We start from the raw sequence: 20,786 nt of genomic DNA on the forward strand, positions 1-20,786 counted from the left end.
AACACCGATGAAAATAACATTGAGAAATTAATTGATATTGACGATTTGGAGGTCGGTATTTATGACAATTCTGATGGTTTCTTTAAACATGTACCATCTTCTAACGTAATAGATCACAAATATAAACATGATGGAAAGCGTTTTATTAAATCGAAAGATCTGGAAGATAACAAACGAGTCCCAGCCTCTGAAACATTAATTGTTACCAAGGAATCAAGAGTTCTAAGTGATTACGATTTGTATCTCAAGTGTAAAAACATTGATATCAACAACTTTGAATTACCATATACCAAGTTGGTCCAAGGAGTAGCGGGCTGTGGAAAAACAACTTATATCTTAAATAAGATTTGTCATGATGGTTCTGACTTGGTACTATTTCCAACCAAAGAAGCTGCAATAGATTTCCTTACACGATTAGCTAAAAAATTAGGACTCTCAATAGATGATGTTGAATTGTTACATAATTATCGAACTATTGATTCATACTTAATGCACGGAAATGATTGTCTATACAAACGTATCTTCATAGATGAAGCATTATTGGTCCATTTTGGTCAAGTGCTATTTGCCATGATGAAATCGCAAGCTAAAAACGCGGTATTAATTGGGGACGATCGCCAAATTAAGTACATCAACCGTTCACCTTTAAGAAAAACACAATATCAATTAATACCCGATCAATTAATTGACGAAAAAGAACATCTATCAACATCATACAGGTGCACACTTACCACAGCTAAATTACTCACCGATCTATACGAAGGTGGCATGTATTCAACGTCCGTAGTTCATTCTGAGATGGAAATTTTTGATTACTATTCAGTAGATACCATTCCACGGATCTCTGGGGCACAATATCTTGTTTTTACGCAATACGAAAAATCCATACTTGAAAACAGAAAATTCAAAGTTAACACGATACACGAGTATCAGGGTAAACAAGATGATCACATTATCATTGTACGCCTAAATAAACAACGCAATCCTGTGTATGAAAGTCTATCCCATGTAATAGTAGCCTTGAGCAGACACCGTAAGAAGTTAGATTATCACACCGTTGATTCAAAAGATTTGTTATCATCATTTATACAACGAACGAATAATTTTACAATTCATGATTACGTTAGCGTCAAAAAAGGTGATGGAGAAATTCCGTGGGAAAAGAACAACAAACACATTTTAGACTACCGAACATCAAATGTGAATTACATTCTAAACATTACGAAAAAGGGTGCTCAAAATGATCCATCTGTCTTATCCCAACTGGACCGAGATGAAGTAGAGATCAGAACAACAGTAGTCAGTGTAGGCATTGGAAAAAGTAATTATCCTGCACAGCTCGACACTGGGGCAACTCCTAACGTAATATCTGAAGAAACGGCTAAATACTTAATGGAAAATCATTCAGAAGATATGGATTACATTCCATTATCCGAACCAGTGAGTTGTGTATTAGCTAACGAACAAATTGTTGAAACCGCCCATTATGCATTGGTACCAACCTTAAGATTTGGCAAACATACACTGAAAATTCCTTTTTACGTAATGAAAAATTGCAATCAGGTATTTTTGATTGGAATGCAAACGATGATTCAACTCGGAATTGATCCTAGAATACACGAAGGAGTTGCTTATTGCCAACCTACACCAAAACATGATATTGATTCTATACCTTTCTTGAAACCAGAAGAGTACGTCACGAAATTGAAATTAAATCATGTATCGATCCAACAGGCATATCTTCCAGAAACTTACATGCTATTGAACAGAGCAAACACATTACGAAAATATTACAAACTACCTGAAGGTGTAAATGATACCGGTCCAGAGATATATCTCAACCGACTAAGAGCAGATTTAGATGAAGCTGTTTCCGAGAATCGAATAACTCCTCAACAAGCGGATCATGCGTACAATATTTTAGCTCCATTTAAAGACATCTTCAGTAAATTCCCAGGACGTTTCAAAGGGAAAAAGGAAAAATTAGAATTCAACATACCTGAAAAAGAAATCATTTACAAATGTGGAAAATACAATCCTTCGAAAAAAATGATGGAAGCTGTAAAACGAGAGATCCAAATTATGTTAGCAATTGACGTAATTGAACCTTCTAACTCAAGATATATCAACCCGATCGTTATCAATATAAAAAAGAATGGTGAAATGAGAATCTGTTTAAATCCAGTGGACCTCAATCCAATCTTAAACGAGAATTATAATGAAGCGGGTCTCTTGGATCGCATTATTACGGAATACGCCGAAGCCAAGTTTTTCAGCACATTAGATTTTGTTGCTGGATTTTGGCAAATCGTACTTGAGGAACGTTTTCGTAAATACTGCGCATTCCAGATTGATGGTAGAGTATATCAATTTATAAGACTCCCGTACGGTCTCAAGATATCTTCAGCATTATTTGTAAATCTCGTTAATGACATCATCCCAGACAGAAAGGGTATCACTAAATACGTGGACGATATCTTGCTCCGTGCAGATACTTTTGAAGAAATGCTCGAATTGCTTGTTGAGGTATTTGAAATTTTACGTAAGAACGGACTCAAATTAAACGCAACCAAATCCAGATTTTTCAGGAGAACTACGGATCATCTAGGATTTGATTTAGAGCCAGGGATTATCAAGAAACAATCCAAGAAAATATTAAAATTTTTAGAGTATGTTGAAAAACATACAAATAAGAAAACTGGTAAATTCGAACTGAAAAATGCCAATGAAGTACTGGAACTAATTGGATTAACGGGACTATACCGGCGTTTCATCCCTTGTTATCAACAAATATTACGTAATCTCTATAAGCTAACAGAAAAGGGAGAAGTTTTTGTATGGGGACCTGATCAAGAGGAAGCTTTCGAACGATTAAAAGCAGAATACATCAAAGATTTTGTATTAATCTCACCAAGAAAAGGATATGATTTATACTTAGATACTTACACGTCACCAGATGCGATGAATGCTGTGTTATACCAAACCTTCGAAGGTCAAGATGAGATCGTTATGTTCACGAGTTTTAGCTTTAAAGAACATCAAAAATCATATACGTTAATCGAACGCGAAATGTACAATTTAACGAAAACTATACGTAAACTACAATTATGGCTCCATGGAAGGAAGATACACGTAAGGAGTGATCTAAAATCAATTGTAGCTAATTTTGAAGTAATGGCTGAAATACACCGGAAAGCTGCCATTTGGATTACGCAACTGAACTGTTATAACCTAATCTATGACTTACGTAAGAAACACAAACGATGGTTTGGAATACAGGCTCCAGAGATCACGCTAAATTATTGCAGCTTTGCTAATTTAGTATCCATCGACCAGAATGTTGGAGATAAAATCAGAGAACGTCTCATATCAAGCTTACGTAAGATAGATCAATTCCAAAAGAAGGATAAAACCTGCAAAGGAATAACATATCGATTAAAAGTCCCTGATGAGAGATTAAACCAACGTGATTTGGAAGCTAAGAAAAGGTTAGCTCTGCGATTCTCAATACACACTCAAAACGGTAAAGAAATCTTGATGTTCAATAATAAAGATGAAACAGTAGTCCCAGTCTTGCCAGATGAACTTTTTACTGATACGATGACACATTTACACGAAGTATTTGGGCATGTAGGTGCGAACAAACTGGATACTCTTTTCCGACGAATGTACTATTCTGCGAATTCAAAACATTACGTACGTTATCTTACTAGTGCATGCTTATATTGTAAAGCAAATAAAAATTATGGTATGAAAAAACCAATTGAATTTGCTTACGTAAATGCATATCGACTAGCAGATGTCTTATCAGTTGATTTATTGGGTCCCATCGCGAATGAGTCTGACGAACCAAAATACGTATTCGTAGCCAAAGATGTCTTCTCTGGAAAAATATGGTTACGTTTACTAATTAGCATCAAACAAAAAGGGGTAGCAGATACAATGGAAGAAGTTATTAAGGAAATTGTTACACTAGGACATAAGATACGAAAAATAAACACTGATAATGCAGTACAATTCAAGAACAACATTTGGAAGAAGTTACTCAAACGTTATCGTATACAAAATGGAAAATCAACTCCATACAATCCTCAATCGAATATTGTAGAAAGAACGATGAGATTAATTGGAGAACACCTTCGAGTAAAGATTAACCTTGATAGTGACGGTGCTTATACTCACCATGGTTGGCATCAACATATCAAAACCATCGAAAATGAAATTAACCATCGTCCAAATGAAGTCGAAATAATCCCAGATGAATTGTGGCAATTACCAGGATTTGAAACCGGTTTACCTGTAAATTATGTACCCATTAATGCAAAATTCGAATTAAAAGCTACCAGACGTAAAATAAAAGAAAAAATTTTACCTTCAGTAACGAGTGCTAAACTTTTAGAAACTCCATTGGATATGTTAAACGACGTATACACTGCTAGTGACGGATACGTATGGATTTTTGTGGATGGAGCCTGTGCTGATAACGGAAGCGAAGACGCAGTAGCGGGTATTGGGATTTGCTGGCATCCAGAAGGTACTAAAAACGTATCTGAAAGAATCAATCACGAAAAATACATTAATACGAATAATTTAGCCGAGTTAATAGCACTGAAAACTGCTATGGAAATAATGTTACGTAATAAAGTCACCAAATTATTGATATTTTCGGATTCACAATACCTCACTACTGCAATCAATACGGAATACAATAAATGGAAAGCTAACCAATGGAAAAATTCGTCAAACAAACCTGTGTATCATAAAGAATTATTCGAAGAAATCGCAGCATTGAAAATACAATTTGAATATTTCCAACTCCATCACACGTATGCAAGACAGACTGACTACGGAAACTGTATAGCAGACCAGCTGGCACGTAAAGCAGTTTATACAGATGACTTTGATGACTCCAGGATTGATGAGATGACAGACCACCAAGCACTAATCAATCTAAACGCAGAAAAACGTAAATTAAAACGACAACAAGAAGAACAAAAGTTCAATGATAAACTAGGAGATTTACGATTACACCAACCTGGTGAACTGGTGATGATTACGAATCACAAGCAATCTTCATCGGATAAAGGAACAACCGAAAAATTGTATACAAAACGTTCTGGTCCATATCTGATCGTCGTACGTGCTGGAAAAAATTGTTATGAATTAGTACACATCAAATTTAGCGAAGATAAGAAACTGATAAGCGTTCGACAAATTATATCCTACCTAACGTTACATCAACAAGAAATGCTGCGTAAAGAGCCTAAACTCCGTTCGAAGTTCAATAACAGAACGCTGGAGCAAAAAATGCTGGAATTCACGAACCAAAAGGAACTACTAGAAGAATTTGTTGCTAAATCATCAACCAAACAAGCCAAAAATAACAATGATGAATTCAAAATGATAAAACGAAGCTTACGTAACAATCTGTCGACTGATAAGCAAGCTGAATTTGACTCAATCCTGAAAGAAGTTGTCAAAAACGACACAGAACGAAACTTGATCAAGTCCACTGCTAACCAAAGATACAACCTACGAAAACGGAATAAAAAACTAAATTATGATGAGAGTATTGCGCATGTTTCAACCAAACAATACAGAAAGCGGTTTCTAGCTATCAATTATCTCGTTGTTAAAATCCTCTCTGACTCTCAACGTACTAACTTCATCAAGTTATATTCGTCCGTGCGAAAACCTGAGTGAATTTTTCAAAATTGATTTTATTTTGGTGTTCACTTACGTAATACCGATTGAACGTGTTGAATTTCACTTGCGAAGAATTCTTCCAGTTTCCAGTTCGTTATTATTTACGTAAATTGTTCCAGCAATATCAAGGTAACATAATCTCATATACATATAATTAACATCGTTACAATTACGTTATGGAAATTTGACCGCATGTGTAAATCCACAGATGGCTGACAACTCGACGAATGATTATTCCATCTCGCTTCCAACATGTGGCATTTGTAAGTTTGCCCTCCTGCCAACTCAAGCACTCGTGAGGACTTCATCATGTTCTCATGTGCTTCATGAACGTTGCCGTAAGGAAATAATCTATGACTTCGGACCTGAATTCCGCATTCCTACGCCTTGTATGGTGCCTATGTGCACTGGGCAGTTGGATGATCGAACCATTTATCCAGTGACTTTTACAGTGCAACGGTTTCCTCTATTGATCGACGAATCGGAGTACCTAGAAAACATGATAGATCTCGAGCGACAGCTGTCTGAACTACATGTTGAGCATACAAATATCCGCAGAGAGAGAAGTCAACTAATGATAGAGCTCCACGAAGCTAATCATCGAAACTTACTTACTGAACGTAGAGAAGCTAATACGATTAACGAATTGCGACTACAGATTGAGCAATTATCAATAGAAGCACCAAGAACACAACGTAACGAAAACAGACCCTGTGACAATCGGAACGTACTTGCCGAATGCCATCATTTCTTACCAAGGACTTTACGTAATGTAATGGAAGTAATCCGGGAACTAGATTTACATATCTGTACAAAAATACCTCAGACGTTAATGGATTCCAACTCATTCGAACGAGATCACGACTACGCTTACGTTACGAGATACTTAGCAAATTCGCCATCTGGTAGCACTACGACTTACTTCCTAAACGGCGTCATGTGTATGGGCGATGGCCTAGTACACGACTTAGTGGATTTAGCGATTACCAATAATCAAGAAAGAAGAAAAAGATGGAGGACTAACTCATTATCCAGAGCCGGAATCACAAGAAAAACATTAATCGAAAACATCGACAAATATTTGATCAGAATACCGCGATCGATTCTAATTTCTTTCGGCGAAGCGCAAATCGACGATGCGGCAAGAAAGCATGAAACCTACGACGACATCAAGGCGATAATAAAACATCTTATCTACCGCGGCGTTAATCAAATATTCCTAGCACCTATACCGAACAGAAGAGTTGGATCAATTAATCACCGTGCGAGAAATTGCTACAGGGCATTTCTACAAAATCAAGCAGATGGTGTTATCGTACACTACCTACGAGGGCTGGAAGAAATCATTGATGAGCAAATTCCAGATTACGTTATCGGGTCTCAATCTCTAGTATTGTCACCAGAAACACATCTACAGATAGCTTTATTCTTAATCGAACGATTTGTTGCACACGCAGACTAAAGACATCTCTCATCACTTTCACGTAATAAATTTAGTTCAATAATCAATCTAGAAATAGAAATATCGATTCACATTACGTAAGATAAACCTGTAATAAGAAGAAATATATCAATTTTAGTTATTAGTTATAATCTATATCAAGAAGAAGAATAAAATTATCATTTTCCTTACCTGTGTCGAATTATTTTGATAACATACGTGTTCAATTTATAACCTGAGTAAAGATGACAAAAGCTGAATATCATTCTCAAATTAAGGAGAAGTAAATTTTAATTCATCACTGCAAATTTCAACAACCACTCGTAAAACAAAAATTGCAACATACAAAAACATACAAAGTAGTTATCAGCTGAGAAACCATTTTCCAAAACACATGAAAGGCAGTGGTGGGGATCTTTTCCGTAAACCAATCAGAAATGTCTTCTAACACATTTCAAAAGTAAACAACTAGTTGAATGTGTTTTGTCCGAATTTGAGTAATTGCTGTACCAAAGTAAATTAAAAATTATTAAAACACTGTGTTAAACCATAACTGGAGTATTCTAACCGGTAGCATCGTTTATAGTGGCGATTTTAATATCGTGTCGAAATGAACAGAGACAAAGAAATGGATCGAGAAGGTAAGCTTCAACAATCACTAAGATACCAAAGTAAATGATCAATAAACCAACATTAAACACGTGAAAATGTTCAACAGACGTAAAGCCGAAAGTATACCGCGAATTAATGTCAGCAGCCGAGCCAATTCAAAATCTAATGACCGAATATGGTAGAAGAAATATCGAACTAGAAAAATCAATTGCAATGAAGGATGATAAAATCGCGACATTGGAAAAAGACCTAACCCGAATGGAAAAACGGTTCCACCTAAACGATCAAGAGCTACGTAATAAAGAAAAAGGTTACAAGATTTTAGCAGACGATTTCCGAAAAGAAAAAATGTTCCAAGAGAATTACCGTCAACAATTGGAGAAGAAGCTAAAAGACAGAGACGAACGATTACGTTACGAAGAAGGGGAAAAAATCAAACTCGAAAAGCGAATTGCATACCTAGAATCGAAGCTGAAAGAAACCGAACGCGAATGTAATCAATTAAGACAACAGAAAAACCTACGACATACCGATCGAATACAACATCAACGAATTACGAAGAGAATACTTCAAGAAAGGATTTTATTTCAACAGTGACGTAACAACACGATATTCTGAGCGATTTACCGACAAAATTCAAACCGACTTTATCACCCAATATACTTACAAACACCCTCGCGGATATAACGTTAAATGCTATTTCATGGGAAACTATATGATGGTCGGCGACGGGGCACTCTGCGCCATGGCCTGGGAAGGCCTATACGAAAACAAGCCTCTACGGACAACTATGATGAATTCATTACTACTGACAGGCACCCTATCCCCGAAGAAACTAAAAAACCATCTTATACATGCTATTAGACAATTGCCTCCCATGTTAGCAGTATCCATCGGAAACCACGACGTCAGAAAAGAAATCTATCGTAACGTAATAAAAAACACGAAGCAACTATTACACCTAATGATCAGCAAAGGTGCCAAGAGGATTCTACTGATACCCATGATCTATTCCTATGCAGCCATGGAGAAATATGCGCTAAAAGCAGAGCAGTTTAATAAATGGTTAAAAGAAGAGGCGGTGAAAATAAAAGGCGCAGATCTTATTTATATGGAGCAGTTCGAAGAATTATACCAGAAGCACCCGATTCCATATTTTATAGATCGTCAAGAAAATATCTTTCCAACATATACGGCGAACTACGAAATGGTTTCTTTGATAGCAACAGATATACACGATGAAAGCGAATTATTCCTGACTCAAGTACCCGAACAACCTGATACGATAACAGAAGAAAGATACAGAGAATACGAAGAACGCATCGGTATTGAGACATTACGTAATGCATAATTAACGTAATAAAGTATATCCAAAACGGGAATATATCGTGTAAACCTATATGAGAATGTGTATATGCTATAAGACTAATGTAACAACTAAGCAATTCCAGCAGTCGTGGAATAAACTATGCGATTTATATTTATAGGATATCCTGCATGTATACTATTAATATAGTAATTATTAAGATAACGTAACGCATCTAATAATTCCAGCAGTCGTGGAAATTTCAATGATGTTCCTTACTAATGTCCTAAGTATTCGTCGCAGGTTTCTTTATGTTTTTACTCGTTACTTATTTTATAGGAAATAAAATAAAATTTATCATCGTGAGAGCAAATTTCATTTATTTAAAGAGCAATCTCATTCGTTAGCACAACTCTAACAACACACAGCAAAATCGTACAAAGTGTTCGAACAAAATAAAAAAACCAAACATGAAATAACGTGAAAAATAAAACCACAGTTAAAGAAGTTACAGTGAGACATTGAGATAACAAATGGTATTTTATTTCGTACAAGTACAACAGCTTAGTAAAATTCAAAAGTTTAATGCTACCAAGAAGTTATTACAAATAACACATCGAAAATAATCCACCAAGACAATAGTTACACGTAAGTACAAAACAATACATCAATAAAATATGTATAAAGTACATTGGATTACAATATAGAACGTCCAACAGACTCTCAGACACGTGTAGCAGATCGTCGTGCTTGGCCAAAGAAAAATTTTCATCTTACGTAATCCGAATTCGATTATTACCAAGCGTATCCAGTTCCGTTCAATCCTGGGCACCAGATTTCATCTTCGTAACGTAATTCATGGAAGAAAAGCCGTATTCTGAACCAACTAGGAAGAAAATGGAAGCAATACGAGTAAACATCATTACTTGCTCAAGCTGCAACAAATCACTTGGGCAAGGCCCAGACCAAGACCGGACGAGGATACGAATTGGAAACATGAACATCTACAAAAAGAAAAAACAGATGAATTCAAAATCCCGCTGGAGAAATCACCACCGAAAAAACTATCATCGCCAACCAAAACCAGCAAAACTATGATTCAAATACGCCGCAAGTCTCCTGAAAGAAAACCGATTAATACAAAAAATCTAAAAGTAATACTTAAGCCATCAGGTTCACGATATGTACCAAGAACGCCTTTACGTAATACTCACCGACGAAATGCTATCAATCGATATAGAACGAAATATGAACAGAATAAGTTCGAGTCCATTATAGATAACAACCAAACTCGTAGCCCTCTCAAGCCAGGACATTTTGGAGCGATTCGTGACGTAAAAAATTACCGAAATCGACTAACAATCCCAACCTATGACAAAAAAGAACAAGTAGTTCATTTACCGGTAACCAGAAAGATTTTTCAAGAAGAAATCAGAAGAATGACACTAAAAACATCCATACCTGATGAATTCGGTTCGACGTGTAGAAAGTTTCGATATAACCTATACACAACCGGAGCTACACTTACGTTACGAAATAAAGGAACGGAGACTATTTTCTTTTTGCAGCAGTACTGGATGCTGGGCGATGGCCTGGTACATCAAATGGTCCATTTTGCGATAGCCGGTGATCAAGCTTATACTGAAAAACTGGAATATAATGATTATGTAAATGGTTTTATATCAACAACAGATTTAAATAGATCAATCGCAAAGAACGTGACGAAATTACCTAAAAAAGTTCTGATATCAATAGGTCATAAAGATCTCCATGAAACCGTTAACGAAGAAAAAATGAGAGACGATTTCAATGCGCTGATTAAGACGTTGAATAACTCAGGCGTAAAGAAAATCTACGTCATACCACCTATAAAACACACGATACATAGTGATAAAACGAAGAAATTCAGAAATTGGTTAGAAGCCATCAGCATATCGAAAAAAGATACTCACAATACAAACTACATAAAACAACTCGAAAGCATACTGGATCGAACGTTACCGGAAAAGATAATTGATAAATGTCCATTTCTTGATCATCGCATCATCCTAGAGGCTGTGTTGGGTTTATTACCTCTTCTTGCTGAGTAAGCACCTGTAGAACGAAATCACGTCACAAAGTATCGAACAGTTGGAAACTTATCAACTTTACGTAATTCTTACTTCCCGGAAAAAAGCAAATCACGAAGAAGACATAAGTCAAGATACGCAGCATCTCTCTTGGAACCTGAAACAATAAATAAATTCATGTAAACAATAGCATAAAGCAACGTAATAATATACACATGTAAAACATACTGTAATATTGGCAAAATTCCGTTATGTATTTTCGATCTCCTGTTCGATTTGTTGACATTCCCAATTGTAATCTGACTATTCTGTATTACGTAATTTAATCTCACTTAATATTTGATATATATATATATCTCAAATGTTCTTTTCATGTCTTTTACTATAATTATTTTTATCCTTTTTCTCCCAGAAGTTATATTTTTTAGTTTGTAATCACTATGATTCCATATGTGATAAGAAGATTTTGTTAATTTGTTTTGTTTATATTTATTTATTTCAATAGCAACATGTAAACACCCGGGGCAAGGATAGGGCACATGGGTCATTCTCCCTTTTTATTTGTTAGAGTGGTTACATATTCCTATAAGTAAACACTCGGGGCAATGTAAAGGGAGGAATTGCGCCATTTTCCGTCGCTTAGGTGAGGGAAAATTGTTCTCCTTCTACCTTTCGCTCAATTCTCTTACGTAACCACGCTATCTAGCGGTTTAGTTCGCGTCAGTGAAGTGTTTCACGTTATCCGATCACAACTTCAGTCAACCACGGACTCACTAAGCGAGAGCTTAGTTCCCATTCAATAGATAGGTCGAGGTGCGGAGCCCTATCAGTACGTTCGACGTATGGAGCACGTACTTTCCACCTAATAATTACTGGGATATGGAATATCTTTTACGTAATGGACTATTGGATTGGATCGTGGTTACTCAAGAGATGAACTGCAGCATCTCTAAATTCTCATAATGAGTCATTTATGTCAGACCTGCCCTATCCGGCATAGATGTCCTTGTCCCTGGGTGGTGTTTTTAACACGTATTTGCGACTACTGTGTACTCGCTTCCTTTATTTAAATCGTAATTCTATTTACGTAATATAATCAGACTATGTATAATACAGTGCTTAATTAACAATAAAGCTAATGTAACGTTATAGTCGACCGAGTATTCATTTTATTCATATTTCTCTATATGCATAATTTATATTTCATATTATCTCCGAAGAGTAGGTATACGAGGCGGTAAATCGCCAGTGCCTATCTGTGCTTAGCACTAGGTATAGGTCTAACTAGGTCGTTAGGGTGAAGTTAGACCATGTAAGACTTTAGCACCGCAGGTGCAAGTAAAAGATTACAACAGTCTTTACACCTCCTGAATTTCCATTATTTTGGAAATTAAAGCCACATATGAAATTATAGAACATGCTATCTGGGTAATTCTCAAAAAAAGGTGAAATTCGTGTACATGGCAAATTTCTCAAAGGTTTTAGCAGGAATTTTTTTTTGGTCCATGTAAGGATCACCCCCCCCCCCCACACACACACACACACACACACACACACACATCATTACCGACGAACTCTACCAAGATGGGACCCTAATTTCTCACATGCGTTGTTCGGACCCCTATTTTTTTTAAATATTGAAGGATGGTATAGGTTTATGTACATCTTTTCAATACCTTTAGAATTGATTCTAAAAATAGAACAGGGTGGTTGTTGTAAATTTCCTTCAACTCTATTTTTTAAAAGTACGCATTTCACGTGCGATGACGGGACCCTAAGTGTAAGTTATATACACTTTTGTTTCAAACTTCACAGTACATGATCGGACTTCTATGTAAATGCAAGTATGAAATTTTGTATACGTTGTTGGGACATTATACACAAATAGTTATGAATTTTCGCATACGTTCTTCGGACCTAATTTGCAATGTTGCCACCTATCTTAGTCACACAAACAGAGTGTCTTATGAGCGATGCTCGGACCTATGAATACAAGTTACATTCATCAAATTTCTAACATTATGATCCAAGATTGGACTTCCATGTGTATGTAAGTATGAAATTTTATATACGTTGGTTGGACTTGTATAATGACTTCCATGTGTTTTCAATTTTTTATTTTGTTCAACATTTTGATGTATTGCACCTTTGAAGACATTGGCCTACTTTTAAAATTTTTTGGAGTCCATTTAATCAGGTTTTTTTCTTTTGATTTGGAATAAAATAACATTTGCATATATGTAGCAGTTGTTCAGCGACCTTTGCGAAAATTCTAGTGTTTTTCCCGAACCATATTGAGCTTTTGAATGCGATAACCTACTTTTGAATTTATGGCAGATCAATTTTTATCAAACTTTCGCATTTATACGACAAGGGAACGCTAATGGCAGATGTGACTTTTCCGACAACTTTTGCGAATATTTTAATTTTTTTAGATTCGCTTTGGTGCATTGATCTTTTGAATATGAGCTTTACACGTATGTGAATAAGCATTTACATCTCAAATTAAATGCGCAAGCTCGATTTAAAGGGGTCTGAAAAATTTAAATCACTCGCAAAGGTCGTCGAATTACCTTTACACACCTGCCAGAGCGTTTCTATCTCAATTCAAATGCAGAAGTCTGATTAAAAAATTACAATGGTTGGTCAAAGGCAGAAAAAAAATACAAACTCCTACAAAATTACTCGAATAACTAGAGATGGGACGATTCGAATCGCGGATCAATTTTGAATCGCATTCAGAATTAATTGAAATTTTACTGGAATTGGAAGACCAAAGTTTACTCTGTACTCCACTATCAACAAGCTGTAAAATCCACTGCAGATGGGTTCAAGTCAATTTGGAGCCTCCTGCCACTTTTTGAAAATTTTTAGAACTTTCTGCACATTTTTGAAACTTGTTTCAACAAAATTTCATAAAATGGAGTTAGAGAACCAAAATTTAATCTGCAAACTAATTTCAGAACGCTATGAAGCTGACTGCAGGTGGTTTCAAGTCGTTTTGAAGCTTGCAGCTACTTTTTGGACCTTCATGGCTGACAGACACAAAACTATGGATGATAATGGGGAGGTGGACCCTCCCCAAATAGGTAGTCAAATCTTGGAAACATATCGGTAAATTTGTCGAATTTGCTAAAACTCAACGAAGTAGATAAATTTTGAACATTTTTAGTCTTGCTAAAGGGATTTACATATTTGCCGACTTTTTTGGAACTTGAATGGCACATTTTAGGCTCAGGATCAGGCCTGCCTGTTTTTGTTTTTTCAAATCAAACTTTTTAAAAATCTATCATTCAAACTTCAAAAATGTTCAAATTCAAAAATAAACTCCTCACATACTAAAAAAAATTTCTACTTGCTTTTGCCCTCACTTTTTCCGGAAAAAAAATCGATTTTATCAGTTTAACTTTGGAAATATATTTTTTAGTCGTAGTAAAATTTTCTAACGCTTTGATTTGATTTTAATTAGCTGTGTTGCTTCGATTTCGGAAATTGCTTTCTGAGCCTCCAGTAGATTTTTGAAACTCGAAATCTCCCCAAAATTTCATTGAATGGAGATGGAAAGCCGAAATTTACTTTGCACCGACTTTAGGTGGGTTCAAGTCATTTTGGAGCCCCCAGTGAATTTTTTTAAATTACTGGAGTCTCCACCAGATTTTTAAAACTTGAACTTCCACGAAATTTCATCAAATGGAGTTAGAAAGCCGAACTTCATTCCGCAAACTAATTTCAGGTAGCTACGAAACCAACTGCAGGTGAATTTCAAGTAGTTTTGTAGCCTCCAGTGACTTTTTGAAAATTACTGAAGCCTCCAGTAAATGTTTGAAACTTGAAAATTTCCACAAAATCACATCGAATGTAGATGGAAAGTCGAAGGGTTCAAGTGATTTTGGAGGCTTCAGCGACTTTTTAAAAATTTCTCGAGTCTCCAGCACATTTTTAAAACTTGAAATTTTCACATAAGTATCTAATTTTATCAAATGTTTTCACATACTTTTATCAAATGGTGTTTGATAGCCGAAATTTTCAATACGATATAAAGTGGACTGCAGTGGTTTCAAGTGGTTTAAAAGCTATCAGCTACTTTTTGAAAATTTCAATTTTCCAAAAAACGCCATAAAACCCGTTCAAAAAATCTGAAGCTTGCGTCGCTGGAAGTTCCAAACGATCTGAAAAATCCACCCGCAGTCGGCTTCGTGGCGTATTGAAATTAGTTTGCAAGATGGAGTTTGGTTATGTGATGAAATTTCATGGAAGTTCAAGTTTCAAAAATCTGCTGTTGGCTCCAGAACTAGTTAAAACTGTTTGAAACATTTTCCAATCGATTTGGCAGGTCGAAAATAGGGTATATCCTAAATTTCAGTTTTCTACATCAATTTGATTTTCCCACTCATTTGTGGCCTAAATTCGATTTTCAAAAATTCATCAAAAATCGAAAAAGACACGAGCACTTGAAAATTTTGACATGTGTTAAAAATGAAAAGCTGCGGGCCCCCCAACTATTAGGCAGCTTCAACTTTTGGAAATTGCTTTCGACAGTCTGGACAGTTATGATAACTTACAACGAATCAATTTTGAAAAAAGTTGTCCGTAGGATTTTGAAAAATTTGATAGAGCTGCTTTGCATTTGAAAATTGTTTTTCCTTCTCGTAATATAATTTCTGTGATTTTTGAGTGAAATTATTTTCAAAATGTGTGTTCAATAGGTATCACCAATACGTAGTGACGGTGTCTGGACTTGGTTATAACATGTTGTGTGTTTGCCGTTGATTTCAGCGGCAACGTTGCAATACGAGTCCGAACATGGTATGCAGGGTTAGACAAAAATAAGGTCCGAACAACGTATAGGTAAATTCATATTACTTACACCCGCTGCAGTGGTTCCATGTGTATATCAAGTTGGGTGTATCAGCTAAAAAAACATCATGTGTTCTATACGTTCCAAGGACTTTTTACATGAACCACTTTTGATAATTTTGCCATGGCTAAAATTACTCGTAGATCACGAAAAAATGGTTAAAACGTTGTTCGGACCTACCTAAAGTCCGAACAACGTTTTGGGTCCGAACAACGCACGTGAAATTTCAAGGGTGTGGCCGAACAACGTATAGTTTGTAAACCCACACACACACACACACACACACACACACACACACACACACATTTCACATTTGGTATTGAGATTTTTAGCCCTTCCTTTCATTGTTGTACATTCGATGTTATACCACAAATGTCCTTCAACTTGCCTGTCACACGTCATGTTTTTGAAAATAAATGTGTCATGAACTTCATTTTTTGGAAAAAAATTGACACATTCTCATTATCATAGAACACATTAAAGGTTTATTATTGTGCAAATTGCAATCGCAATCAGTCCATAGGAAGCTCACATTACACATTTGAAAATTGTCATACAGTGTTATTGCGCCAATTTTAGAGCAATTTTTAATTATTTTTGCTAGCTTCCCAATACATTTTTTTCTGGTGAGTGGCTGCATTGGTTCACTGGTCTCAAGCAAAATTTGACATTTTCCTCCTCCCCGCGCCTCACCCACCACCTCTGCAGAAAAAAAAAACACTCACGCAAAAAAGCGTGAGATAACCGGCTTTTCAGAATTAAAAAACGTATTAAAAACATATTAAGCGTGAACAGTGACATTTAAAAAGTTGTATTCTGAGAGAATTAAAAGCCATGTTTTTTATATGCAAGGAGTTTATTTTTTGGCTTTCAAAATTTTAGGATTTTAAAGATTTTTTTTAGGATAGGTATTGAAAAAAAATGAGAACAGGCCTAAGTTGAGGGATGGAAGAGGCATCAAAACAATGCTTTTCATGTTTCGCACCATATTCGTATTCAGCGTTACAAGAAAAATACTATTTCATGTGTCGCACGAACAAAACACTTTTTTGAATATTTACCCCCTTTGGGGAGGTGCCGGTGGCCGTGGATGGGGTCCAATCAAAAATCTGACGTCATATTCGTGTTCAGCGTCACCGAAAACATACAATTCGATATATCACATGCCCCAGATTTTCTTTTGAAAGTTTCACCCAAAATTGGGGGTGAGGGTGCTCCCCCCCGTCAAAGAGTCCCATCTCGAAACTTAAATATTTCGAAACAAGAAATAAACTGAGAAATCGTTTGGGTATTAAGACAGACATTGGTGATTGCTAAGCAAAACATTTATGCTTTTAAAAAAATAGATGTACCAAAAACAAAACTGATGAGGAAGTCTGCAAAAGTCTGCAAAAATGCCACCAAAAATCAATTAGGCCTACCTAAGCTGAACTATCAGAGGAACACGTGAACCGACTTTCCATCAAATTCCTAACAATAAATAAACTGAGAAATCGTTTGGGTATATTAAGACAGACGTTACTGATTATTGCTAAGCAAAATAGTTATTCTTAGAAAAAAATAGGTATACCAAAAACAAAACTGATGAGGAAGTCTGCAAAAGGACGCAAAAATGACAAAAAATATCACTTAATCTGAAATATCGAGGGAACGCCTGAACCGATTTTAATAAAACTCGAAATCTCAAAATTTCGACAATACACCAGTCGGGAGGGATAAAGCACTTTGTTCAAAATTTCATAGGTTTCGAGTTTACTCTGCCACAAAATTGGTACATAAACACATATATATATATCAATATCTACTTTTGTAACGTTATGGCACCATTTAGTTGAACGTCGCTGTGGCACCAGGTAGCAAGTGAAGAAAACTTAGTCATTTACGCGAGCGTTTTTCTGGCAACGGTTTATTCATTAATAAAAACCAACTGGTGCCTCTATATTATATGAGTACAGAGTGATGATTAAGGGTACAAGCAACAGTGCCATCTAATCGAAACATTTTACAACGAATTTTTACAAAAGAATACATCGAAAACCAATGAGACCTGAAAATGGTGCCACAACGTCTGTTGACTATATAATTTTACCAGTATGTTAAAAGGGACTTTTAAATGTCGTTGTGGCACCATTACAAAAATTTGCCTAACGACCCCTGGCAGTGCCCTGATGACATTCCACACAATTTTAAATAAAATACGTTGTGGCACCATTTGGTGGTGCCACAACGTAAATTTTGGTGCCTGAACGTGTGTAAAGTATATAAAATGGTGCCACAAGTACATCAATTATGAGTAGATTTATTCAGGGCCCATCTGGCATCTTTTTTTTTCGTTAAACGGTAATCTGGCTTCTTTTTTACAAAGTGGCATCATTTTACGGATGCCGGATTAACATCACTGTTTTTTGGCTAAGTCTAGTCGTATAGATGCCGGAAAACTGGTCAAATTGTTGATGCCACATTACCATATATACTACCACCCCTTACCCCTATGATGTACGCGCCAAACGGGTAGAGTGCGCTGCTCGAGCGTTTGTATGAAGGTTTTGGAATTGTTGTTAAGGGACAAACTCGCATCAATTTTTGGCAACGGTGCTAATAGACGATAAATGGTAATGCGCCATCATAGTTTTTCCTGGAAAGGCTGATGCCTTGCCAGGACGATGCACAGTTGGCTGTGAGCACCCTCAAAACGCCTGTAATTCAAAAACTTACAGTGAATCCTAAAACAATGGTACAGTAATATTCTCCCTTATGTTTTTGGGGTCGCAGAACACGAATTTGACAATATTTTTTTTGTAGGGGTGATGGGTGAGGGGGTGAAGGGGGTGAAAAATCCAAAATTTGACAATAATGATGTGTGATATGTCGAAATGTATGTTTTTGAGGGTGTAGATCACGAATCTGGCAATATTTTTTTCGTAGGGGTGATGAGTGAGGGGGTGAAGGGGGTGAAAAATCCAAAATTTGACAATAATGATGTGTGATATGTCGAAATGTATGTTTTTGAGGGTGTAGATCACGAATCTGACAATATTTTTTTCGTAGGGGTGAATAGTGGGGGGTGAAGGGGGTGAAAAATTCAAAATTCGATCATAATAATGTGTGATATGTCGAAATGTATGTTTTCGAGGTCGCAGAATACGAATTTGACATTATTTTTTTCGTAGGGGTGAATAGTGGGGGGTGAAGGGGGTGAAAAATTCAAAATTCGATCATAATAATGTGTGATATGTCGGAATGTATGTTTTTGAGAGTGTAGATCACGAATCTGACAATATTTTTTTCGTAGGAGTGAATGGTGGGGGATGAAGGGGGTGAAAACAGTGAAAAATTCAAAATTTGACCATAATGATGTGTGATATGTCAAAATGTACGTTTTCGAAGGTGAAGGAAGGGTGAAGGGTGGGGGATGAAGAATTTTATGTTGAGGAGTCGTCAAAGTCCCGGTAAGAAAAAATTTGTAACATTTTAACAAAATTCCCTACGATTTTTCACTACAATTGACTGTGGAGGTCGTTGGGTCACTTTCGGTCAAAAATGGCAATTGACAACTTGAAATACACTATCTCAAGAATTACCAGCCACTGGAATTTCCCGATTCACCCCTACGAAAAAAATATTGTCAAATTTGTATTCAGCGACCCCAAAAACATAAGGGAGGATATTATTGTACCATTGTTTTAGAATTCATTATAAGTTTTTGAATTACAGGCATTTTGAGGGTGCTCACAGCCCACTGTGCGACAGGACGTTCCAACTACTATCTCGAGTGTTTTAAATTTTTTTCGTTCAACTTTTTGATGTATTGCACCTTTGAAAACATTGACCTGCTTTTGACATTTTTTGAAGTCCATTTAATCAAATGTTTGCTTCTGATTTGAAATAAAATAGCATTTGCCTACATGTAGCAGTTGTTTAGCGACCTTTGCAAAAATTCTTGGTGTTTTTCTTGAACCATATTGAGCTTTTGAATGCGATAACCTACTTTTGAATTTATTCAGACTAATTTTATCAAACTTTCGCATTTCTTAGGAGAAGGGAACGCTAATGAGTAATGACAGATGTAAAAAGATTTTCCGGCGACTTTTGCAAATATTTTATTTTTTTTAGATTCGCTTTGGAGTATTGATCTTTTGAATGAGCTGTACACGTATGGGAAAACTATTTCCATCTCAAATTAAATGCGCAAAGTCGATTTAAAGGGGTCTGAAAAATTTAAATCACTCGCAAAGGTCGTCGAATTACCTTTACACACCTACCAAAGCGTTTCTATCTCGATTCAAATGCAAAAGCCTGATTTAAAAACTTCAATGGTTGATCAAAGACAGAAAAGAAGTACAAATTCTCGCAGAATTACTCGAATAACCAGAGATGGGGTGATTCGAATCGCGCATCAATTTTGAATCGCATTCAGAATCGAAATTTTACCAGAGCTGGAAATCCAAGGTTTACTCTGTACTCCACTATCAACAAGATGTAAAATCCACTGTAGATGGGTTCAAATCATTTTGGAGCCTACTGCCTTTTTCTGAAAATTTTTAGAACCTTCAGCACATTTTTGAAATTTGAAATTTCAACAAAATTTCTTCAAATGGAGTTAGAGAGCCAAAATTCAATCTGAAAACTAATTTCAGTATGCTATAAAGTTGACTGCTGGTGGTTTCAAGTCGTTTTGAAGCTTGCAGCTACTTTTTGGACCTTCATGGATGACAGAGACACAACATTTTTAGTCTTACTAAAAGTATTTATTTGCCGAGTATTTTTGGAACTTGAATAGCACATTTGTGGCTC

At 36.1% G+C, this 20,786-nt stretch overlaps 1 protein-coding gene and 2 long non-coding RNA genes across 3 annotated transcripts in view; 2 read left to right on the top strand and 1 right to left on the bottom strand.

The window, feature by feature from the left end:
* Positions 1–20,786, top strand: part of LOC135837814 (uncharacterized) — a 76,435-nt gene that overhangs the window by 30,555 nt on the left and 25,094 nt on the right. The window lies entirely within an intron of this gene.
* On the top strand, positions 5,137–7,456 carry LOC135837790 (uncharacterized). The gene is made up of 2 exons (XM_065353180.1): positions 5,137–5,835; positions 5,915–7,456. The coding sequence occupies exon 2, from the start codon at positions 5,915–5,917 to the stop codon at positions 7,166–7,168; it is 1,254 nt and encodes a 417-aa protein (XP_065209252.1). The 5' UTR covers positions 5,137–5,835; the 3' UTR covers positions 7,169–7,456.
* LOC135837807 (uncharacterized) lies at positions 9,574–10,753 on the bottom strand. The gene is made up of 2 exons (XR_010557256.1): positions 10,527–10,753; positions 9,574–10,434 (listed from the first exon to the last, which is right to left on the bottom strand). It is a non-coding gene; the product is annotated as an uncharacterized LOC135837807 (long non-coding RNA).

The sequence above is a fragment of the Planococcus citri genome, chromosome 1, assembly GCF_950023065.1.
Source record: "Planococcus citri chromosome 1, ihPlaCitr1.1, whole genome shotgun sequence".
Taxonomy (NCBI): Eukaryota; Metazoa; Arthropoda; class Insecta; order Hemiptera; family Pseudococcidae; genus Planococcus; species Planococcus citri.

What these genes read in the sequence shown, in the direction of transcription:
- LOC135837790 (XM_065353180.1), top strand. Translation starts at nt 5,915, where the DNA reads ATGGCTGACAACTCGACGAATGATTATTCCATCTCGCTTCCAACATGT.